General features: G+C 35.4%; 2 protein-coding genes across 2 annotated transcripts in view; one reads left to right on the top strand and one right to left on the bottom strand.

Annotated features, from left to right (window-relative positions):
- Positions 12,486 to 20,899, top strand: LOC109227526 (bifunctional 3-dehydroquinate dehydratase/shikimate dehydrogenase, chloroplastic-like). The gene is made up of 10 exons (XM_019392722.1): positions 12,486 to 12,881; positions 16,176 to 16,284; positions 16,570 to 16,788; positions 17,401 to 17,741; positions 18,216 to 18,279; positions 19,089 to 19,197; positions 19,513 to 19,662; positions 19,760 to 19,908; positions 20,012 to 20,174; positions 20,557 to 20,899. The coding sequence occupies exons 1-10, from the start codon at positions 12,682 to 12,684 to the stop codon at positions 20,598 to 20,600; spliced, it is 1,548 nt and encodes a 515-aa protein (XP_019248267.1). The 5' UTR covers positions 12,486 to 12,681; the 3' UTR covers positions 20,601 to 20,899.
- LOC109227527 (short-chain dehydrogenase reductase 3c-like) overlaps positions 21,177 to 22,821 on the bottom strand; it is a 3,845-nt gene continuing 2,200 nt past the window's right edge. The window contains exons 3-4 of the mRNA XM_019392723.1: positions 21,967 to 22,226; positions 21,177 to 21,842 (exon numbers count right to left, since the gene is read on the bottom strand). Coding sequence (XP_019248268.1) covers positions 21,304 to 21,842; positions 21,967 to 22,226 — 799 coding nt within the window. The 3' untranslated portion in view covers positions 21,177 to 21,303. The remainder of the gene's footprint in view (positions 21,843 to 21,966; positions 22,227 to 22,821) is intronic.

Raw genomic sequence — 22,821 nt, 5'->3', positions numbered from 1 at the left:
AGACCCGTTAAATACCTGCAGTTCCTTTTCTGCTTCTATTACCATCCCTGGGCTGAAGTCTGCCACGAAATCTGCTAAAACCTATGATTTTATCGTAGTTCTAGGTTAATATGTGATATCATATTCACTTAGTTCTATGGCCCACTTGGCTAATCTACCTGATAACTCTTGTTTATGTAATATATTTCGTAAGGGGTAAGCGGTTACTACAGAGATAGGGTGACATTGAAAATAAGGTCTTAATTTTCTAGATGCCATTATTAGTGCTAAAGCAAGTTTTTCAAAATGAGGATATCAAGTTTCAACATCTAATAAGGACTTGCTAACATAATAAATTGGATAGTGTTTACCTTTATCTTCTCGAACTAACACTGTATTTACAGCCATTTCTGACACGACGAGGTAGATGAGTAGCCTTTCTCCATCCTTCGGTTTAGCCAACAACGGTGGGTTTGACAAGTAGGTTTTTAGAGTTTTGAGTGCTTGTCGGCATTCTTCAGTCCACTCAAATTGGCTTTGCTTTTTCAACACTAAGAAGAACTTAATGCTTTTCTCCGAAGATTTAGAAATAAATCTTCCCAATGCGGCTATCCTTCCTGTCAACCTCTGCACCTCTTTTTTGGTCGCGAGTATGTCCGGTATTTCTTCAATGGCTTTAGTCTGTGTTGGATGTACTTCAATTCCTCGGTTAGAAACAAGAAAACCTAAAAACTTACCTGAAGACACGCCAAATGCACATTTTTCGGGATTTAACTTCATATTGAATTTGCGGAGATCTGAAATGTATCTGACAAATGTTGGATGTGATTCCCCGCCTGTATTGACTTGAATAACATGTCATCAATGTAAACTTCAATGGTTTTTCCCAGATGTTCTTGAAACATCTTCGTTACTAACCTCTGGTACGTGGCTCGAGCATTCTTTAGACCGAAAGGAATGACTTTATAACAGTAAGTCCCCATGTCTGTAATAAAAGAATTTTTTTCCTCATCTGAAGGATCCATTTTTATTTGATTATATCCTGAATAGGCATCTAAAAAACTCAACAATTCATGACCTGCAGTAGCATCAATTAGTTGATCTATATGTGGTAAAAGAAAAGAATTTTTAGGGCAAGCTTTATTCAAGTCAGTATAGTCTACACAAACTCGCCACTTAACATTCTTTTTTGGTACAACTACAGTATTAGCTATCCAATTAGGATATTTTACCTCTCGGATAGACCCGATTTTTAAAAGCTTTTGTACCTCATCCTGAATCACCTGGTTTTTGAAGGATCCTTGCTTCCTTTTCTTCTGTTTGACAGGTGGGTATGTTGGATCTTCATTCAGCTTATGGGTCATCACCTCCGGGGGGTATACCTGTCATATCTGAATGCTACCAAGAACAACAATCTTCATTAGCTTTTAATAATTTAATTAACTTACCTTTCATCTCTGGGCTCAGGTTGGTTCCGATGTAAACTTTTCTGTCCGGCCAATGTATAAACAGCACCACAGCTTCGAGTTCCTCAATTGTTGTTTTGATGTTTTCATTCTCTTCTGGCTCTTGAATAGTATCAAGCCTTGAGTCTACATCCGTTTGTCCATCTCTAGTTGAGGTTTAAGTTGTTAAACCCTCAACCGAATTCTGTAATTGCTATTTTTCATCTGCAACGTAATTTTGTATGCTTGAATCTGCCACTGAATTGATACTTCTAGAACATTGTGAAGGGAACTTAATAACCTGATGCAAAGTAGACGGTAAAACATCCATCTCGTGAATCCAAGGTCTGCGGAGGATCATATTGTACGCCATGTCCATATCTATTACTTGAAATTTCGTATCCTTGACTACTCCTTCTGCCAATGTGGTGAGTATTATCTCCCCTTTTGTAACAACGCTTGAATTGTCAAATCCAGACAAGGTACGTGCTTTGGGTACCAATTTGTCATCAACTTGCATTTCGTTTACCACTCTTAAAAGAATGATATTTACAGAGCTACCTAGATCAATAAAAACTCGTTTTACATTACTATCATGTACAAGTAAAGATATTACCAGTGCATCAATGTGTGGGATCAACACGTCATCTGCATCTGCATCATCAAATGTTATATTGTCTTCTTCCAAAACTTGGCGAACTCGCTTTCCGTGGGTGACTGTGACTTTTGACACCTTTTTTGCAGCCGTATATGTCACACCATTGACATCCTCCCCTACGCTTATGACATTAACTGTTCTCTTCGATGACGGAGGTTTTGGTGGCTCCTGTCTATTCTGCATATATGCTTGCTTACCCTTCTCAGTAAACAAATCGGTTAAGTAACCTTGTTTTAATAAGTGCTCTACTTTACCTTGTAGCAATATGCAATCTGTTGTTTTATGACCGTGATCATTATGAAACTCACACCAGAAATCTGGGTTTCTTCTGTTGGGGTTCGATCTCATTTCTTTTAGCCCACCGCACCTTATCTCCCATGCTTCTTAAAACAGCTACCAATTCAGACGTGCTAACATTGAAACTGTAACAACCAGTCTTCGCTTTTGTACTTCTGTTGGTGTCCCGTGTGTCTCACTCTTTTTCAAATTTGGATGACGAACCCGCGTCTCTGTCCCTTGATCTGGAACCGTACCTCGGGTTCTCCTGTTTAGAACGTGAATCCCTTCCTGCTGGTCCCATGTAAGGTTCGTACCTGTTCTTAGCGAACCTTTTTTCAGTTTCTGGTCGCCTCGAACTTATTCTTTCATCTCCCCGTGACTGAGTGATAGTATCTTCTTCTATCCGCAGCTTCGTACTATACATGTTGTAAACATCATTCCAAGTTGTTGTAGGCGATTCTCATAAGCTTTCTTTGAGTCTCCGCGTGGCTTCTGAGCTTTTTTCATTTAGGTTACTTGCAAATGCCATAGATGCCCAATTGTCAGGTACATGTGGTAACATCATTCTTTCGCTCTCGAATCTATCCACGAATTTGCTAAGTAGCTCCGTATCTCCTTGTTTTATTTTGAAGATGTCTTCCATCCTCTTTTCAACTTTTTGAGCTCCCGAGTGTGCTTTTATAAATGAATTTGCAAGCTCAGCAAAAGAATCAATAGAATTTTCAGGCAAAAGAGAATACCATGTTAGTGCTCCTTTTGTGAGTGTTTCACCAATTTTTTGGACCAGCACTGACTCAATTTCTTGCTTGGTCAGGTTGTTGCCTTTCACTCCAGTTGTAAATGTAGTTACATGATCTCGTGGATCGGTTGTCCCATCATACTTCGGGATATCGGGCATCTTAAACTTTTTTGGAATTAGCAAAAGGAGCGGCACTTGGCTTCCAGGGTTGTTGAGAATATTTATCAATATCCACCCCTTTGATTATGGGTGGAACACCGGGTATCTGCTTTATGCGATCGTTCTGCTCCTTGAGCTGTTTTTGCAAAGTTAGTACTAAACTTTGTAAATCAAAATTAATATGAATACCTGACCTTCCATCACGAGATTCGCTGGGAGTTCCTCCACTACCGGAATTGGCGAGTCCCGAGCGTGGATTTTCTATGGTTGTGGTGTTATTCGGAGGTGGAGTTAGTGGTACAGTTGGCAACCCACTAACAAAAGCTTGAAGAGCATTGTTGACCTGTTCTGCAATTAGTTGCTTCAATGCTTCATCAATAGCTTGATCATCCCCTTGTTGGTCATTCAGATGTGATGTTGATCTGTCAGGTGACCCTTCTCAGGACTGTTGAGGAGAGTTTCGGGGCGAAGGGATTGGAGTTCCATCCTCTTATTGATTCTGCTGGTTCAACTAGTTTTGCTGTTTTTGTTGGTTGTTGTCGTTAGCAGTCGACATGATTTTTCGACAGAAAAAGAATTTGGAAAGTGAAAAGATTATCAGAGTCCCAGCAATAGAACCAATTTTTTTAACCAAAAATTGTGTAATTCGGCCAAAGCTTATTTTAAGAAGTACTCGGGCTACTGATAATCAAGAAATTCTTTATTTACTTAGTGATAAGAAAGGAAATTAGAATATGAGATAGCAAAAATAGCCAATAGTAAGCAAAAGAAAGTAATTGTATTCCAATAATAATCAAAACGTGTCTGTACAAATGATATCTCTTTCCTTTATATAGGAATCTATAGGTTCAATGTCTTTCCCCTTTTATGACCGAATCATTATGAGCATTAATGATATTAATGAGACGTTATAATTGGTAATCGTAATTGTTCATGAAGATTCTGTAACGTTCAAGATCATTCATGCTCATTAATTGATGATTCATGAATCTTTCCTTTTAATGTCTTGATTCATTCTGCCGGTACCTCTTCATGTAACCATTTAAACTTGAGCGACCATATCTTCTCCTCTCGTGGGTGATTTGCTCGTATCTATTGCAACTCGTGCCTTTTTTAATGCATCTCTCCAGCTGTCGCTTTCTTACTGATCCACGTGTCTTGTCATATCAGTCACTCATATAAATCCACGTGTAATATTTATTTTTACCAATACAGGCACTAATCCTCCTTAAGACGACTCCTCGCCATTGTGCCGTGGTCGACTTAATCCCCGACTACGTCCATTTGCAGTTATTAAGTCCCGTCCAAATTTTGACCAATACACTTATTACGCCAAGCGTTCAACTAAATTAAGTCGCAAAAATAAGTCTCTAAAAAAAGTGATGCTTATAATAATAATAAATCTTCCCACCTAAAAGGGAGATTTTATTTAACTACTATTTGTAGTTTAAACAAAAGGTTAAATCGACAAAAGACAAAAGGAAATCACGATTGATACGACACATAAACATCAATTCTGCCTAACAATATGGAGTTATTCTCTGAAAACATGTGTTTAACTAGAAAAATAAGTACTATAGTTAAGCAATAGCTAGGAGGTAGGTGGCGGCATCCTCCCTCCCTCTCATCTATCTTTTTCTGTTTTTGAAATTATTGAAAATGTAATCTTATTTTTCTAAAAATATTAATCTGTTTCTCCTTAAATTCAGTAAAAATTTTCATTTTTCTCCCTCACAAATCTTGGACCAAATAATAGTTATATTAGATGGCTTCAAGTAAGAGTTGAAGAAAAATGTGACCTGTTATTTTTTTTAGTTGAAGACATATGAATACATTGAATATTTTTTGGTAGAGGATTATGAGGAGGTTTGCAATCAGTGGCGAAGCTAAGAATTTTATAAGAGTATTTAAATTTGAAAGAAATGAAAAAAATTCTCGACAAATGGTGTTCAATATGTGTTATATACTTTTAAAACGTAATATTTTATCTATATAAACAGTACAATTTTTCGATGAAGGGTGGTCAAACTGACCACCCTTGTGACCAGGGGCGGATCTAGTGTATGATATATGGGTTCCCGGGAACCCAGTAACTTTTGCGTAGATCCTGTATTTTTGTTAAAACTTTTATTAAATATCTATTTGTGAACCCAGTTATTATTGTATATTAATTTAAGTTTGCGACAGGAACCCATAAGTTTAAAATCTTGGATCCGCCTCTGCTTGTGACCATGTTGCTTCGCCACCGTTTGCGACTTTCGACTTAAATTATATACATTTAAGCAAGAAGTTTAAAGTACAAATATATAGTAAAATTCAGACAGATGTATAGTAAAATTATATATTTGATTTATTGGAAAAGTAGGAGGCTAATAACCACAAACTATTATACAAGTGGACTCCAAAATCGTCAGTCATTCAATTTGCCAAACCAATATTATCTTAATTTTATAAAATTTTGAAAGTTGCCAGAGAATACTCAAAAATATTACTAGGACTGCTGGTTGCGGTAAAGCACGTGATCAACGAATCAGATGTACATAATTAAATATGACTGCATAGTTTTGTGCAGATGTGAAGATTTTTTAACATAGCCACCAAACTCACAAGTTTGGTGGTAGTCTTATTTTTCACTAGCGCTGTCCGATTACCTTTAAAAAGAAAAATCTTAGTTAAGAAAAATGATACGTACTAAGTGGGCGTTTGGACATAAGAATCGTAAAATTTAAAAAATTAAAAGAAAGTGAAATTTTTTTCAAGTAAAAATAGTATTTGAAAATTAGAGTTGTGTTTGGACATGAATATAATTCTGGGTTATTTTTTAATTTTTTTGAGTGATTTGAGTGAAAATTTTGAAAAACAGTTTTTTGGAGTTTTTCAAATTTTCGAAAAATTCCAAAATTTATCTTCAAGTAAAAAATTAAAAATTTTATGGCCACACACTGATTTCGAAAAAAGTAAAAAAATGCAAAAAAATTCTTATGTGAAAATGGAATTTTTTTTCCGGAAAAAGTGAAAATTATATAATTGTATATAAAAATTTACTATACTTATATTATGACAGTTTAGCTGTCTTTGTTCTCACGTAACTCTTTTTCTATAGGCTGCCTATAATTTGAATTAGGAGTGTACATGGACAGGGTTAGTTCGGTTTTTATTAAAACCAAACTAAATCAATTATATCGGATTGGATTGGTTCGGTTTTATAATAAGATAAGTAAGCCTCTCCAGACCATACAAGTGCGCGTCGAGCCCATGCGAAGGGTTTGGTTAAGATATGCCAGATTCCACCAAGTATACAAATGGAACCTAACCATACATGTCCTCCGATTATATCTTCTAAATCGTCCACACTAACAATCCATCCTTCCCCCCCAAAAGGGGATTTTAGTAAATAACCAAATATGATACTCGGGCTAAGGGTCAAGTTGGTAATTTTTCTTACATCTCCCCCTCCCGGAGCCCAGGTATCATATACGCCCCCAAAATAAAGAGCCTTGAATAATAGAAGAAAAGCACCTAGACCTAACAAGATTAAGTGAATACCTAAAATTGTGGTCATTTTATTTCGATCTTTCTAGACATAACCAAAGAAGGGAAAAGATTCTTCAAGTGTCTCAGGTCCCAGAAGTGCATGATAAATGCCGCCAAAGCCCAATACTGCAGAAGAAATTTTTCGAGTTTTTCGGATTTTTTTGTTACATAAATATTATTTCAGGCTTACTTTGTTAAACATTTTATAAGTAAATATATGAATAGTAAAAATTGAAAATATATAATCTATTAAAATATTTTTATGGTAGAATTTTGTTAATAACACATTGTTATTTTTTAGTCGTCTGACAATAACTTTTCGTTGATGTATACTTTCAAGGTTAAACGAATTTAATAATTAAACATAAAAATCAATATGATACCTAATTAATGATAAGTTCTATTTAATTTTACATTATCGAAATACCACTTCAAATTCGAAAAAGATATAAGAATTTAATAAATCTTGACATATGAACATGGAAGAACAAAGGAATTGTCGCATTTCAGTAACTCATATAACGCATTATTTAAAGTTAATAAAAATAGAGTACTTCATATTCTATTAAATATTACATTCCACAAGAGAATCCCAAATATTTCTAGAATTTTTATAAAGAAAATTCTATATAAAGTCTTAAAAGTAAATATTAAAATTATATATTTATACGTCGGTTTGGTTCGGATTTTTTTTACTCAATACCAAACCAATCAAACCAAACCTAGTCGGGTTTTTTAATCGGTTTGGTTTGACTTTTCGGTTTGGTGCGGTTTACCGGTTCGGTTTGTGCACCCCTAATTTGAATCAGAAATAACAGCAATTACCATGTCTCCATTCCAACATCTTTGTTGGGATCGATTATATGTATCCTTATTTTTTCATTTAAGTTCAACTCATGTCATCATCTTATAATTTGAATTTCAAGTTGCTTTATTATTTCCATCTTATATTATAAGAGAGATTATAAATTTAAAAAAAAAATTACTTAAACTTCTATTGTTATATCGTTAACTAGTGACAGATACGTTTAAGAGCATTTATTTCGATAACTTGAGTTTTAGCTAGTGTTTGGATATAGATTTGACTAAAACTTGAAAAAGAGTTTTTGAAGTTATGCATTTTATTTGAAGAAAAATTGAAGTTTTGTGAGTGGAAGAAAAAATTTTACCAAAAAACTGTCCTAACTAATTTTTGGGAACTTGAAAATTTTGAATTTTTTTCTCCAAAACATGATCATATTTTACAAACAAATAATGTTTTCAATTTTTTTTAACAAATAAAGCCAAAATCTATGGCCAAACGGGAGCTACATCTCCAACTTTTCAACAAAAATTCTATATCTTTTTCTTTGATTAACTTGGAAGTTGGGTTCTTTAAAAGTGCTGACTTGATTGGCAAATCTAAGACGAGAATCTTGCAGAATCTTAAGTTGGTGTTTGGACATAAAAATTATAATTTTTGAAAAAAAAGTATTCCGTATTATTTAGAGTTAAGTTGAAAAATGATATTTGGAATTTAAATTATGTTTGGAAATGTATTTCACTTGAAAAAATATTGTAGTTTGTGGGTCAGAAATGTGTTCCTTTTATTTTTGAAAAACTCATTTTCGAATTTTTTTCAAAAACTTGCAAAATTTCATGGACAAATACATTTATTCTTTAAAAATTAAAAAACAAACAAACAAAAATTTATGGACAAAAACCAACATTGCTGGAGAGTGTGAACGTTGTTAAATTATTGATCACAGAACTATATAATTTACTAAAAGATTCTAGTGCTAGATGATTCCATTAATTTATATTTTCCCTTGTCTTTTATGCCAAATAATTGTGACATGACAATAAAAATGTGGCCCTTTTGTTCCCACGTTCAATAGTGTTATTCTCATCAGTTGAATCATAGATATATTCTTGATGTCTTTTTCCTTTTTTGCTTTTCACATTCCTTAAACTTGGGATCCCTTTTTAAAAGAAAGAAAATGACAAGTAGACGCATTCAATTGCTCAAACGTAGCTATTTTCTGATGTAATAGTTTTAGCACATTATTAGTAACGCACGAAAAATTACCTTTAGGCACATTAGCAAATAAAAGATAATCATAGATGTGAGGAGCAACTTACTGCTTAAATTACCATCAATTTTTTATAATCAATCTCCATTTATGAGATTTTGCAGCACATGACCTATTCAAACTCGTAGAAAGGAGAAAGATTGCAATAGTTTGATTATCATCGTGAAAATAATCTAACTATGACGAATTCTTTACATACTGAATGGTCACTATAAAGTAAAATATATACGTAGATACAAAGTGAATAGAACTAGTTTGAAAGTAAGGAATAACTGAATGCTCAAGTACGGGGCAACTAGGGATGTTAATAGTTCGGTTTGGATCGGTTTTTCCCTAAAAAGAAATCAAACCAAGTAAGTCGGTTTTTCAAATATTAGAACCAAACCAAACCAATTAAGTCGGTTTTTTCTCGATTCGATTTATGTCGGGTTTTGTCGGGTTTTCGGTTATTTGTCGGTTTTTTCTTAAATATAAGACATACACTACCAAATACATATTCCGGCGACCACATTTTCAACGTAACACTATCAAATCAATTGCCCTTTATGAAATCTATTATTGAATCAAATAGTGATGAATTGTTTAAGGACTCAATTAAAAATATATTATTTTTAATACGAAATGGATTCTTATACTTTACAAAAGAAAACTACCAATCAAATTAGAATGTAAAGGTAAAGAACTATACTAAAAGTGCAAACCATTAACATTTACCATAAAAAATTTGAAACTTGTATAAAAATATACATATATATAGGTGTAATGAAATTTTAGAAATAGCTACTCCTATAGTCGGTTTCGGTTTTTTCTAATTAAAACCAAAACCAAACTAAATTTGATCGGTTTTTAAAATTCAAAACCAAAACCAAACCAAAAAGTATCGGTTTTTTTGGTCGATTTGGTTTGGTTTTCGGTTTAATTCAGTTTTTCGGGTTTTTATGACCACCCCTAGGAGCAACCCTACCTCACCATGCCCCCACTACTAAAGTTTTGGAACATGGACGACCAACGGGAAACACTTCACAAGCGCATAACAACTGCTGCCATGAAGTTGGACCACCCCTCTTTTTGTTTAAACATGTCGTCCAACTCTTGTAATAGTAACTCTAGCAGTCAAGTACAATTTGGTATCAGTGAACCCCAACATTTTTGTAACACTATACCAAACAATGCTCCTTGTATTGATCCTTAATATATGAAGTATGCATCTTTGTTGACCCAAAAAAACAAATAGTTTTAATACTACAAAATCATAATGAAAAAAAAAAATTCCTTTTTCTCCCCTCCAACTACTCGTCTTTCTATGTATTTTGGATTTTTACTACCATACTAAAAATGTGTTTTCACTTTTACTTGTTCATTTTAGCAAATCAAGAGAAATATATAAATATTTTCTTATTTTACCCTTGTCATTAATTACTCATTTTTCAAATTATTTCACAATATTTGTTGAAATGCTACTTTTCTTATAGGTAAAATTATAAAATACATATTTTATTTATATTTCATAAAAAGAGCACAAAGTCAAAAATGGACAATTAATATATTTCCAGCGAACGATGTTATTGCCTTCCTCATTACATTATTGCTGACGTGACACGTTTTTTTAGGTATATAGGTGGTACCAGTAGAAAAAATAATATTGACCTACACCTATATAAGTATATATAGAAAATGTTTTAAGTTAGTACTATATGACATGATTATATAATTAAAGTTACATGTAACTCTTACATTATTAGTATGTGTTATATACAAGTACCTTTACTGAGATTTCTTTTTGTAAGGTACTTGTCACGACCCAAAATCCCTCCTAAGGGGTCGTGATGGCACCTAGTCTCTAAACTAGGTAAGCCTAACATTTGCAGAAATAACATTAATATTTACTAACTTCAAAATAAATAACTCTCAATAAATCGCAATTCCCAAAATCGGTGGTACAAGTCATAAGCCTTTCTAAGAGTAATTATACAAAATATACAACACTGTTCCAGAACGAGAAGGAATCAATGGAATGTAAATACAAACGAAGGTGACTCCGAGGCCTGCGAACGCAGCAACAGGTTACCGTGAGTCTCCACCGCGACAACTCGCATAGCTACTATCGATCAATACCTGGATCTGTACACAAAAATGTACAGAAGTGTAGTATGAGCACACCACGGCGGTGCCCAGTAAGTATCAAGACTAACCTCGGTGGGGTAGTGACGAGGAACAGTCAAGACACCCACTGGTCAAATGAAATGAACAGGATATGATAGTAAAATATCGCGATAAAGATAACGAGGTAATATCAACAACGGAAAGAAATCAAAATACAACAGTAAGAACAATAAAGGAGAATGCGAGTAGTAACAAACGATAACCAAGTAAATCAACACTGACATAACAGGAACAGAGACGAGTAAGAGTGTATTCAATTAACGAAGGAAACGCCCACTCAATCAATCGCATCATGTCTAATACACAATCCCGACCATCTCAATCCTCGATTTCTCATATAATAATCTCAACTTCTGAATTTTCCGNCCCACATACTTTCCATCTCACACTTAGCAACACAATCCACATGATATACAATACAAAATATTCTTACAAATGCACTTAAGATGTTCGAGAAGTCCTATTTACATAATATAAATTAAATTACAATTTCTAAATAAATTTGGAAATCGACGAGAAAAGATGAAGTTGTCATTAGAAATCATTCGAGTAAGAAAGTACCCCTTTCGATTAAAAATACAACATCAGAAGAATTATTAAATTTAACAGGGGAGTTAATAACTTAAACTTAGTAGAAATTCCTTTTTATGAAAAGTACAACCTTAGACGGTTTAAAGGGATATAATTGAGAAACTAATTGAATTACGGCTATAACAATTATTGAAGTTTAAAGTATTGGAATATATATATATATATATATATATATATATATATATATATATATATATATATATATATATATATATATACATACATATATAAATACGTTGAGGTATTGAAAATATTGTATGTTCTAACACAAAGGATCACAGCAATAAAGAAATTTAAACAGTTTAAACACTTGAATTGAATTGGTTTGGGTAGGAAGTGAGACACTTAGTCTCTTTAAGGAAGGCTTAAGTTGGAAAGGTCAACCGGACGTTGACTTATTAGTTAGAAGGCTCGGATGTGAATTCTGGATCTATTGGGGAAATGTTTGATATATTCGTTATTATTTTTCGTACTACTTTATCTAAATTCCGGATTTGGAACTTGATACTTACTATTTTAATGATATTATTGGTTAACAGTTTGCGTATTTGGGTTGAGAGTGTTTAATTGGTCGGGCTTGCCTAGCATTAGTGTTAGGCGCCATCACGACCGGGTTTGGGGTCGTGACAATACTCCACTTCTTTTTTTTTTGGGTTTCTCACTCGGTGTCCGGTATTCGCATTGGAGCCTGACTATATCCGGATTCGCATCCCGTAGGGCCCCATTCGGGAGGAAGCGCTCCCTATGCTCGAACTCGAGACCTCTGGTTAAGGAAGAGCAGTCACATCCACTGCACCACATCCTTTGGCGGCGGTAAGGTACTCCACTTGATATGTCACTACATAGGTTTTATTTATATAAGCGAAGACTTGCGGAGTATCTGCAGCCAAGTAGTATAACAAAATTTGATAACAGACCGCACATCTCTTTTCCCTCTCTATCAACATAACATTTCCCCTTTCAACCAGAATTAACCAAAAACAGAGTTTTTTTAGAAGCAGAGGATTATAACTTTTGCATAAAACATTTGCTCCGAGCCATCTATCTTTGTAATTGTGGATCATGGGTTTCAAGCAAGACCTGTTGGTGTACACAACATTAGAATGTGAAAGCTTGGAGGAAATGGCAGCCTGTATGCAGAAAGCAAAAGAAGAAGGAGCAGATCTCGTGGAGCTTTGTATTGACTCTTTGACTTTCTCCCACATTTCAGAAGTTGAACACCTCCTCAAACAGAGGACTTTACCCTCCATCGTTTCCTTCAGGTGAGATATATTCTCCCTTTCTTAATATAGTGTCAGTAGATTCAGAAAGATTGTGATCTTATAATTTAACGTATGTATGCATAGCTCGAGCTGAAAGCAATAAGTTCACCGCACCCCATCCGACTCTGCTTTCAAGTCCTCTTCTGTTTTTCTCAAGTACTCAAATGCTACTTGGTGGGTGAGAGCCTTGGAGCAATAGTAAAGTTGTTTCCGTGCGACTTATAGTTCGCCGGTTCGAGCCGTAAAAGCAGCCACTAATGATTGCATTAGATTAGGCTGTGTACATCACATCAATTAGGGTGCGACCGTTTCTCTAACCCTAGGATACTCAAATGCTACTTGGTAGCTCAAGTCTTTGAGGGTTTGGTTACCATTTTTAATTAATGAGCTAAGAAGAAGGAAAAGAGGACATGAGATGTGTGATATTGTGAGGAGGAGAGTGTTAGGTGAATGTCCAACACACTTTCTTTTGTTTGCTTCTCTGGATTTTCATATCTATTTCTTGTTTTTTTGCTCATATTTTCAACCCCCTACAAACTAGAGTAAGTAATGAGTTTCTATTTTTAAATTCTCCACCGCACGTGAAACTGTAAAAGTAGGGAGTGAGGTGGGTAGGTGAAGCATGTGGGGCTCGTGGTAGTGACCAACCAAGATTTTCCCCACTTACCAATTGATTTAAGAATGTTTACATCAATTTGGTAACTTCTGTCAACATCTTGCTCTAAATCCTCTAATAAGAGAGATTCTCTTTTTACTTAGACCAGAGTATATCACAATTCACATCACAATTTTTAAGGTATAACTTGACACTATTGCAAAATCTCTAAAAAGGTAAAGCAATTATTAGATACACTAAGGTGTCGTTTGGTTTGGATATTGCTTATGCTGGGATAAATTATGATGGAATTAGTTATCATGATATTGTTTTTTATCCACTATTTGGTATGTTGTATTAAAAATGACAATTGCATAATTTCTAAGAAGGTATAAGTTATCCCGGCACTAATTACTCCATCCCTACAAGGTATAAGTTATCCCGGTACTAATTTTAATCCCGAGATAACTTATACCATGTTTGCTAACCAAATAAAGTATTAAGGCGGTATTAAAATTTTATACCAATACTATATCTACTTATACCTCATACCAAACGACCCCTAATTGGAAGAGGTTTAGGTAGTGACCAAGTGATAGTAGTTTCAAGATTTTGAGTCAGTGAATGATTACTATGCTTACTCTTTTCTTTCTGTACGTAAAAGGAAGAGCAACTACTACTATTAGAAATTGGAGAAAGAAGGATTTTAGCTGATAGTCATCCCGGAGATTGGTCTATCGGAAATAACTTCTATATTCTCGTTAGATAGGGTTAAATTATTCGTATATTTTGTCCTCCCCATATCCTTACTTATAGAATTATACCGAAGTTATTATGTTATTGTTATTTTTGTCATAGAGATTGATTCAAGATATTAAGTTAGTAAGTGTAATGCATGAAATACAATTACACATGTTTTTATTATTTATGAAAAATGAATTTAAAATTAATGTTAAGTATAAAGAAGTTGAGCAGCTACCATTACTTTGCATTCTTGAATGGTCACGGCAGCCCCTGCGTTGCCCACGGCTCTTAAGGGGTCCGCATGATAGGGAAGGTTAAGGGTTGCATTTTGCCCAATTCGAGGCCCGCCCACATTTATTAATTCGTTATGATTTTTTGGAATTGTTCATTTTACTTCTACCCTCTTTTGTCGGTTGAATCACTCGTTCCTCAACATACTATTCAATATTCATATTTCATACCACTACACCTAATATAGCTTCTTTTTTAACTTCAACTAGGAGTTTATGGTAACAATGTTTTCTTTAGTTCGTTTCAAAATAATATTAACTTTTTAAATTTAAAATGATTTAACTTAAACATGAGTTTTTATAGCTACACAAATGCTATGTTATATTTTCATATCACAGGTTATAAAGTTTTATAACTACACAAATATTATGTTATGTTTAAGACTCCAAATTCTTAAAAATATTGTTCCAATCAAACTATTGTATGGGGTAATATATGCTATATTTAATGAGAAAGTAACACGTGGAGTGAAAGATAGAGGATGGCTGAAACCGAAGGCAACCATTTCGTCTGTTATCGGAGATAATAATACTCATAAAGATGAAATAAATGTCTGCCACCCGGTAGCATTTAATGAAGAATATCCTACAACATTTAGTATATTGCCCGTTACAAAAGAATATGACATTCATGCCCGTCGTTACACATTCTTCAATGGCCCTCATAATTGACAATAAAGAGGGGCTTGACCCTAGGATGTTGTTCTTTAAGTATAGCTATAAATAATGAGCTCTACTATCATTGTACAGAAATTTTCTGGCAAACTTATGCTATAATCTATTCAAAGCTTTATACAAAATTACAAATTATCTCCTTACTTTTTGATTTCATTGTGTTGTACCCGGAAGCTCTGCTCCCGTGACCACTATTTCTGTTGTTTCATTTTCATCAAATTAATTCACTTGTCCAGAATTTAACTCCGGATAATCATGTGTATAAATTGAAACGGATGAGTAATATTTACATTAAGTAGCCTCCTCTTCATGATATAACACTCATACACAAGTGGTTCTTGTGTATCAGAAAATCACGTGCTTGTTCAACCCTTAGACTAAAAAGTTCACTTTTGGGTAAACGGCCATTTCAGATTATGGTTTGTGCTCACGTTTTTTGTTGTTCGAGAGCATAATTGTCGGATAATAATTTCAATTAGAATTAAACTGCTCCTTGTTTTGACAAAACGAGATTATATTTTAAGCCGGATAAGACAATTTGTCAACAAAAAGCTGCTACGATTATGTTCTAAAAACCCTATACCAAAAATTTTACATGTTTATGTTGTAACTTGTAAGTTGTTTAGAGATTGTGATTTTAGGTACAGTAATTAAAAGGTAAAGTGAAAAACAGAAAGGCAGAGAAAGAAGGTTTTTAGCTATTAGCACAACTAGCTTGTTATTGTTAGTGGCTGATATAATTACTGAGAATGTTTTATGTTTGATTATATGATCCAATCTACATGAAAATGAAGCCAAATGGCAAAAAGCTTGAATCTTTGCGAAGATCTTGCTGATTGGGAATTTAGGGTTTGGCATTTTACTCCAATTACTGAAAAATGTTCTTTTCGGTTTAGTGATCCAATCTGCAAAAAGTGAAGCCAAATGACCGAAAGCTTGAATTTTTACAAAAGATCTTGCTAATTGAGAATTTGGGGTTTGTTGTCTCAGGCCGAATTCGCTGAGATATTCTTGCAGAGAAAACTGGAAGAAAACATGCGTGCAAGTTCTGAATTTGGCTGTTGAATTGGACGTTGAGTTCGTAGAAGTTGATCGCCAGGTCAGTCCAACTGGTTTTCTCAAATTACTCTGTAATTGATACAGTTTTATTGAAGCTAAATAAATTAAAATACTCAAAAAAGAATTTTGCTTAAGAGAGTAAATCATAGTACAATGTGTACACCCTTAAAGCCCCTTTTTTATGTTTATACAAGTTTCCTCTATTATAATTTCGGATATAAGTTATACGCATCGCTACACTGTCAGTATAATTTAAGCTATCAGTCTATGACAAAAGGTTTATTATAATCAGTACATAGAGATTAAACTGTTTGCAAATTTACAGGTTGCTTGTGATGAGGTCATCTGTGAATTAATGACCAAACGATCAAACTGCAAAATGATTGCCTCCAGTCATGTGAATGGTGGAAATCCTACAAAAGAGAGACTTTGTAATTTAATTACAAACCTGCAGTCAACAGGAGCAGATATCATCAAATTAGTGATTGATGTAGCTTATATTACAGATGTTGCACCAGTTTTCCATATGCTTACACATTGTCAGGTATTTCTTTTCTTGCTTTAACTTGCACTTTTTCCTTGCAAAAACATACCCTCAACTTGCTTTTAGGCTTTACACCTATTAATATGCAAAGGTGGGTCAAACCTTTACCTTATCAAAACAAAATAAAAATATGCAAAGGTGGGTCTAGGATTAAACTTTGAGGTGTTCAGTATTTATATTCTCACTACTGAATTTGTTGCAATTTTAGTGATCATTCACATATATAGTTATCATCCGTGTAAAAGATACCGGGTTCTCTTGAACCCGTAGAAACTACATTGCATTCCCTCTGATGGAATACTTGCTCAATTCAACTTACTGACAAGAAGAGAAAAAAAGGGGTCTGCTTTAAAATCTTTCTAATACAAACTGCGATTGTTATACTAAGTTTTTTCTGCGGTGAAGTGTTCATTAGAAAATACTCTCATATTCTTCCATGTATATGGCCTCTTAATTGTAACTACAGCCATCTCTTGGGCTTATAAGGTGGTAGATAAAATCTTTAATTTAGTTTCCTTGTGAGTAGTAATGATAAGTTTGTTGAGGTTCTCTTTCTTAAACTGAGCATGTGGTACTTTAAGCTATTTGCCTCATTATAAGGTCTCTGTGCAGGTACCGCTAATTGCCAGGGCAGCAGGAGATAGAGGTCTTATAAGCCAACTATTGGGTCCAAAATATGGTGCTTTCTTTGTTTGTGGATCTTTAGGAGGAAACTCCACCCCTGGCTTACCAGCTTTGACTAGCATTAAAGACGTTTATAAACTGGAATATGTGAACCCAGATACTAGAGTTTTTGGCGTAATCTCAAATCCTGTTGGCCATAGCAAGGGCCCTCTTCTGCACAACCCTGCCTTTAGACATACAGGATACAATGGAATATATGTGCCTCTACTAGTTGATAATATCAAGGAATTTTTTCGGGTCTTCTCATGCAATGACTATGCTGGTTTCAGGTATGCTCCTTATATACAAGCTAAAATTGTTCTGTGCAGCATAATGATGAATAATTGCCAGATTGTATTAGGAATGTCTAAAGATTCCTACTCGTCAAGCGTAAATGTGTGCCATATGTACATAATGTTCATGCCTATTGCACTGTATCCTTCGTTGAGGATTTGGTTATGCTTCAATTTAGTATGTTGTATGTTTGAATGAGACCACAGGGTGCAGCATCTGTAGGGATTTCAACAAACATCAGTGCTCAACAAGGGATCAATGTATTTGTGACATATGTTTTCTCTCATTAAGCTTATATAAGCAACACTCATCTTACTAGTTTGAAATTTTCACTTGCATTAAACATTTGGGACGTGAAGATATGTACCCTGCAGTGTTTTGCTTTCCTATATGTTTCATTTTCCTAAAATTGTCTTCATGTAGAAAAAATATCTAATGCATGATATTCTTCCTTTTGATGGAATGTGTAGTGTTGGACTCCCACATAAGGAAGCAGCAGTACGGTGCTGTGATGAAGTAGATCCACTTGCTAAGGTCTGATTAGTTCCAAGATGATGACCATACCACGTTTGTTTCTGCCTTAAATTCTTCTTTCTGTGGGTGCATGAGCATAAAACTATGCTCTTTTAGATGTCTCTGTCTTTTGTGTATTCTGTCTTTGCTTTTTCTGTTTAAATCAAATATCAAGCTGTTCAATTTTATTCTGGAAAAACATCAAAGCAGCTCAATCCGGTTATAAACAAGTCTAATGTTCACACCTTCATGGTACACTAAACCAAGCTTAATCTTGGGGTTTGCTGTGTGTTGCATAATTTGATTTTGATTTTTGGGGGTTGAAGAACCACAAAATGCACAATCTTTTCAAAATGTCTTTGCTGAAGCTGGTTCAGCTTCACTAGTTCTTATATAATGAATACTTATAAACATCACTCTGTTTTATACGTGTACAAGAGGCGTGCATATACTTATAGGAAACAAAAGCTGACCATATTGGGTGTGCTTGAACTACCTTATCATATTAGGCATAGTATAATTGAGGTTTTCTCTTTTTCCAAAATGAGCTATGTATGATTGCCTTAGTCCATTACGGTTAAGTGCTGAAGGCAGCATAAATAGCACTACTACACTGATCGCATAGGTGTTACAGCATCCACACACACTGATTTCCAGATGTTTGTCTTTGCATGGACAAACATTTTGTTCTATAGATTAGATCAGTATTTTGAAAGTTTGGACTTGGCAATTTTATACAGTTGTTTTTTGTGTAGCCATATCAGATTATTTTGTGGCTACATTCTCTTATTAATAAAGCTTTCTAAATTGCATCATGCTTTGGAAATCAGTCTATAGGAGCTGTTAACACAATTATAAGGAGACCTTCTGATGGCAAGCTCATTGGTTACAATACAGATTGTGAGGCTTGTGTGACAGCAATTGAGGATGCACTTAGAGGTACTGATTTGATCTTTATCAGAATTTTAAAAAAAATCTAGTATTTTTAGTAGAAAGGTACGAGCAAAAAAACTTAATCAATGTAGTTTAGTGGTCTAATTCTGTAGTCACTTTGCAAGACAAAAGATTTTCCCGAAATCCAGATAATCTTACAAACTGGACAATGACAATACCACTGTTTTTCGTTTTCTTATTCCTTTCCCCCTCCTGGGTCTGTAGCCCTCCCAAAAGAAAAGGTAGAAACTTCTTAGGAAACCATTTCAAGCACTTCTGAATCCAATTACATAAGGAGTTCCAATTTTTGTGTGTAAACAGAGAGACAAAAGACCAATGGCCATGCATCAAATGTTTCTCCAATTGCTGGAAAATTGTTCGTAGTAGTTGGAGCAGGTGGTGCTGGGAGAGCTATTGCTTTTGGTGTCAAAAGCAGGGGGGCAAGGGTTGTAATATTTAACCGCAAATACGGTATTACCTCCTATCTCCTTAAGAATTATGGTTGTCTTTGGATCTTCATTCATTTATGCCTTCCTTTCACTTATCACATCCTTTTTCTTTTCAAAAGAGAGAGCAAAAGCTCTGGCCGCAGCAGTATCTGGTGAAGCCTTGCCATATGAACAACTAAACGATTTCTGCCCTGAGAAGGGAATGATTCTTGCAAATGCTTCTGCAGTAGGCATGCAGCCAAGGACAGATCAAACTCCTATTTCCAAGGTTGTCTTTCTTGCACCGCGGTATTTTTAACAAAAGTGACCCTCTCTGTTTGCATGAGAGATGCTGACATCTAACATTTTCTGCATCCTTTCTGCTGTTTCAGGAGGCCTTGAGATCATATGAGCTAGTATTTGATGCAGTTTACACACCTAGAAACACACGGCTATTGCAGGAGGCTACAGAGGTTGGAGCTGCAGTGGTGGGTGGGGTTGAGATGTTCGTCAGGCAGGCAATTGGGCAGTTTAAGTTGTTCACCAGTGGATCAGGTATCTATTCTCTCCTCCATCATATAATTTCACAATAACAAAGAGCCTTTTCTTGCTCCATAAATCCTAAAGATTGGGGCCATATCGCTAAGCAGTGAACATAACTGAAGTTCGATATGCAGTAAGTAGTGGGGCTTATAGCAAAATTTGGCTAAGCTGAACTTGAGTGACTCTTAAGTCAATAGGGACTCCTTATTGCCGATTAGTTTGCTTTAATTCCCTAAAAAAGACCTGATGTAGTCCAATAGCTTTATCACCAAAGAATAGGAAAGTAAGACGGGAAAAGCTGAACTATGAAGCAAACTGTATGTCTTAAAGCAACGTTCTCTTAGAAAGCAATGGCTTCATTCGCGTAAAATTTTCAACTCCTGTTTTTTTGCAGCACCAGAAGACTTTATGCGGAGGATTGTATATGAGCAATTTTGATTCTTTTAGAAGAAAGGTATAGTTTCTTGCTGAAATCAGACAGTGCTAAGCCCAGGATCTTGTTTGCCAGCCAATAGAAGAGGTCTCTGAAACTCTTCTTATTCGATATGGATGCTCCTTCAGCTTCCAGTTGCGAATTGATTTACATGGGAAAAAAGATGCATCAAAATATTGTGAGATTGGTTTTTCTTTTACTTTCTAAAAATCAGATAGTATGATAGATTACATATTGTAAATATCTTGTTATAGTTTGAATAGTTTGAAAGTAACGTCCGGGAAAGATGGCCTGCTTCGCCTTTTTTTTTTGTTGGTAAGAGGGGAAACCCGCAGCCGCTACAACCTCTGGCACAGCCTCTGCCCTTCGGGTGAGCACTCTGTGGTGAGCACTTTGTGCGCACTGGGTAAATCCCCCTGTGTAATAGCCTGCAAACCACATAGGGGATGTAAACCGCACTAGGCAAGCCCTGTGCGACAGGCTCAACCCAGAAGGCATTGAGGGGGGAATCGATCCCTATGGATGACCGCCCTCCAACCGTCGCCTTTATCACATAAAGGTAGTCCATAAGCAATAGAACATTAAAGGTTAATTTGCCTATATTCAGCTATATTCAGCCCAAACTAGTTTGTGCACCCTGAGGCTATGCATGTGATTTAACAAAAAAACTCTAGAAAAGAATCAAATGCCATATCAATATATGGAACGTTACTGCACTTGATCTGCTAAGTTTAAACTTTTAAACGAGGTGAAACCACCATCTACCACCAAGTTGTGGCCACTAATAAACTTAGCATCTTCACTAGCCAAGAAAAGAGCAGCATTGGCTACATCAATGGGCTCACAATATGCTCCTTTGAGCTCACTAGCACTGTGTAAGATTTTAGCAAGGTCCTGAGGTTCCACCCCTGGGAAGTAATGTTTCATCTCGTCCAATGAAAAGGGTGTTGGAATAGCAAATGGAGATATGCAATTGATTCTTATTCCCTGCTTGCACAGCTGCGCTGTCACAGACTTCACAATTCCTATCACGCTTGATTTGGACGTTGAGTAAGTAGGTTGCGCGAGTCCTCCGATCACCCCGGTGACACTAGCTGTGCACAGAATGCAACCGCTACCCTGCGGGATCATCACACGAGCAGCGTGTTTGATTCCTGCCACTACGCCTCGTACGTTGATGGCCATGACACGGTCGAATCGTTCAAGGTCAAGGTCAACTATGCTTGGCGAAGTTCGACAAGCTATCCCTACATAGTCATAGACAGATTCAGAATTTAAATATAGCAGGTGCACTTCTTAATTGTGGTTTGATTATTAAGGACACGATAGTGCACATGCATTCACTGTTACATACATTGAATTCTCTTTTACCTGCATTATTGTACATTATGTCGAGCTGTCCATGTCGGGAAACGGCATAGTCCACTACGTCGGAAATCTCAGATTCTTTTGTTACGTCGCATGGCACAAATGTGGCGTTTGGTCCGAGCTCACTTGCGGTTTCTTGGCCGAGCTGCCTCTGTATATCGACGATGACTACTTTGGCTCCATGATTAATGAATTTGGCTGCCGTTTCTTTCCCTATGCCACTTGCTGCCCCAGTGATCACTGCTACCTTGCCTTCTAGTTTCCTGGATTTACACAATATTGTCAACTTTCATTCAGTTACTGTTTCTTCACTTAAACCTGTATCATCAAAATATATTTATTTTTTTGTTTTTCACTCGGTGTTTGGTGTCCGCTTTGGGGTCTCTGATTAATTTACATTCGCTTCGTGTTAGATCTATTAAGGAGAAGTGTTCCCTATCGGGATTTTTCCATTCCTATGAGTTGAACTTGAGACATCTAGTTAATGGAAGGATCTTATAAATCCATCACACCACAATATTGGTGGTTATTATCAAAGAACTTACAATAATTAGCAAATGTCCAAGTATAGCGCGCGTTTGAGTATTAAGTAAACTTTTTCCGAATTTGATGTAATCCCGAGCTGCGGTAATATTGTTCTATGCAACTTTAAAAACAGCATTGTTTTGTCCTCCTCTATATTTTGTACCTTTGCTTACGTCTAAGGGGTGGTGTTCATAAAAACCCGAAAAATCAACCGAAAATTGAGCCAAACCGACCAAAAAAATTGATACTTTTAGGTTTTGGTTTGGTTTTGGTTTTAATAAAAAAGATCGAAAATAAACGAACCAAACCGACTATAAAAATAGTTATATATAT

Source organism: Nicotiana attenuata, chromosome 6, assembly GCF_001879085.1.
Source record: "Nicotiana attenuata strain UT chromosome 6, NIATTr2, whole genome shotgun sequence".
NCBI classification, from domain to species: Eukaryota; Viridiplantae; Streptophyta; class Magnoliopsida; order Solanales; family Solanaceae; genus Nicotiana; species Nicotiana attenuata.
The sequence above is the reverse complement of the archived record's forward strand: the minus strand, read 5'-3'. Positions and strand labels throughout refer to the sequence as shown.

What these genes read in the sequence shown, in the direction of transcription:
- LOC109227526 (XM_019392722.1), top strand. Translation starts at nt 12,682, where the DNA reads ATGGGTTTCAAGCAAGACCTGTTGGTGTACACAACATTAGAATGTGAA. An exon ending in CCCTCCATCGTTTCCTTCAG is followed by an intron (nt 12,882 to 16,175) that starts GTGAGATATATT and finishes TTGTTGTCTCAG; the next exon opens with GCCGAATTCGCTGAGATATT. An exon ending in ATCAAACTCCTATTTCCAAG is followed by an intron (nt 19,909 to 20,011) that starts GTTGTCTTTCTT and finishes CTGCTGTTTCAG; the next exon opens with GAGGCCTTGAGATCATATGA.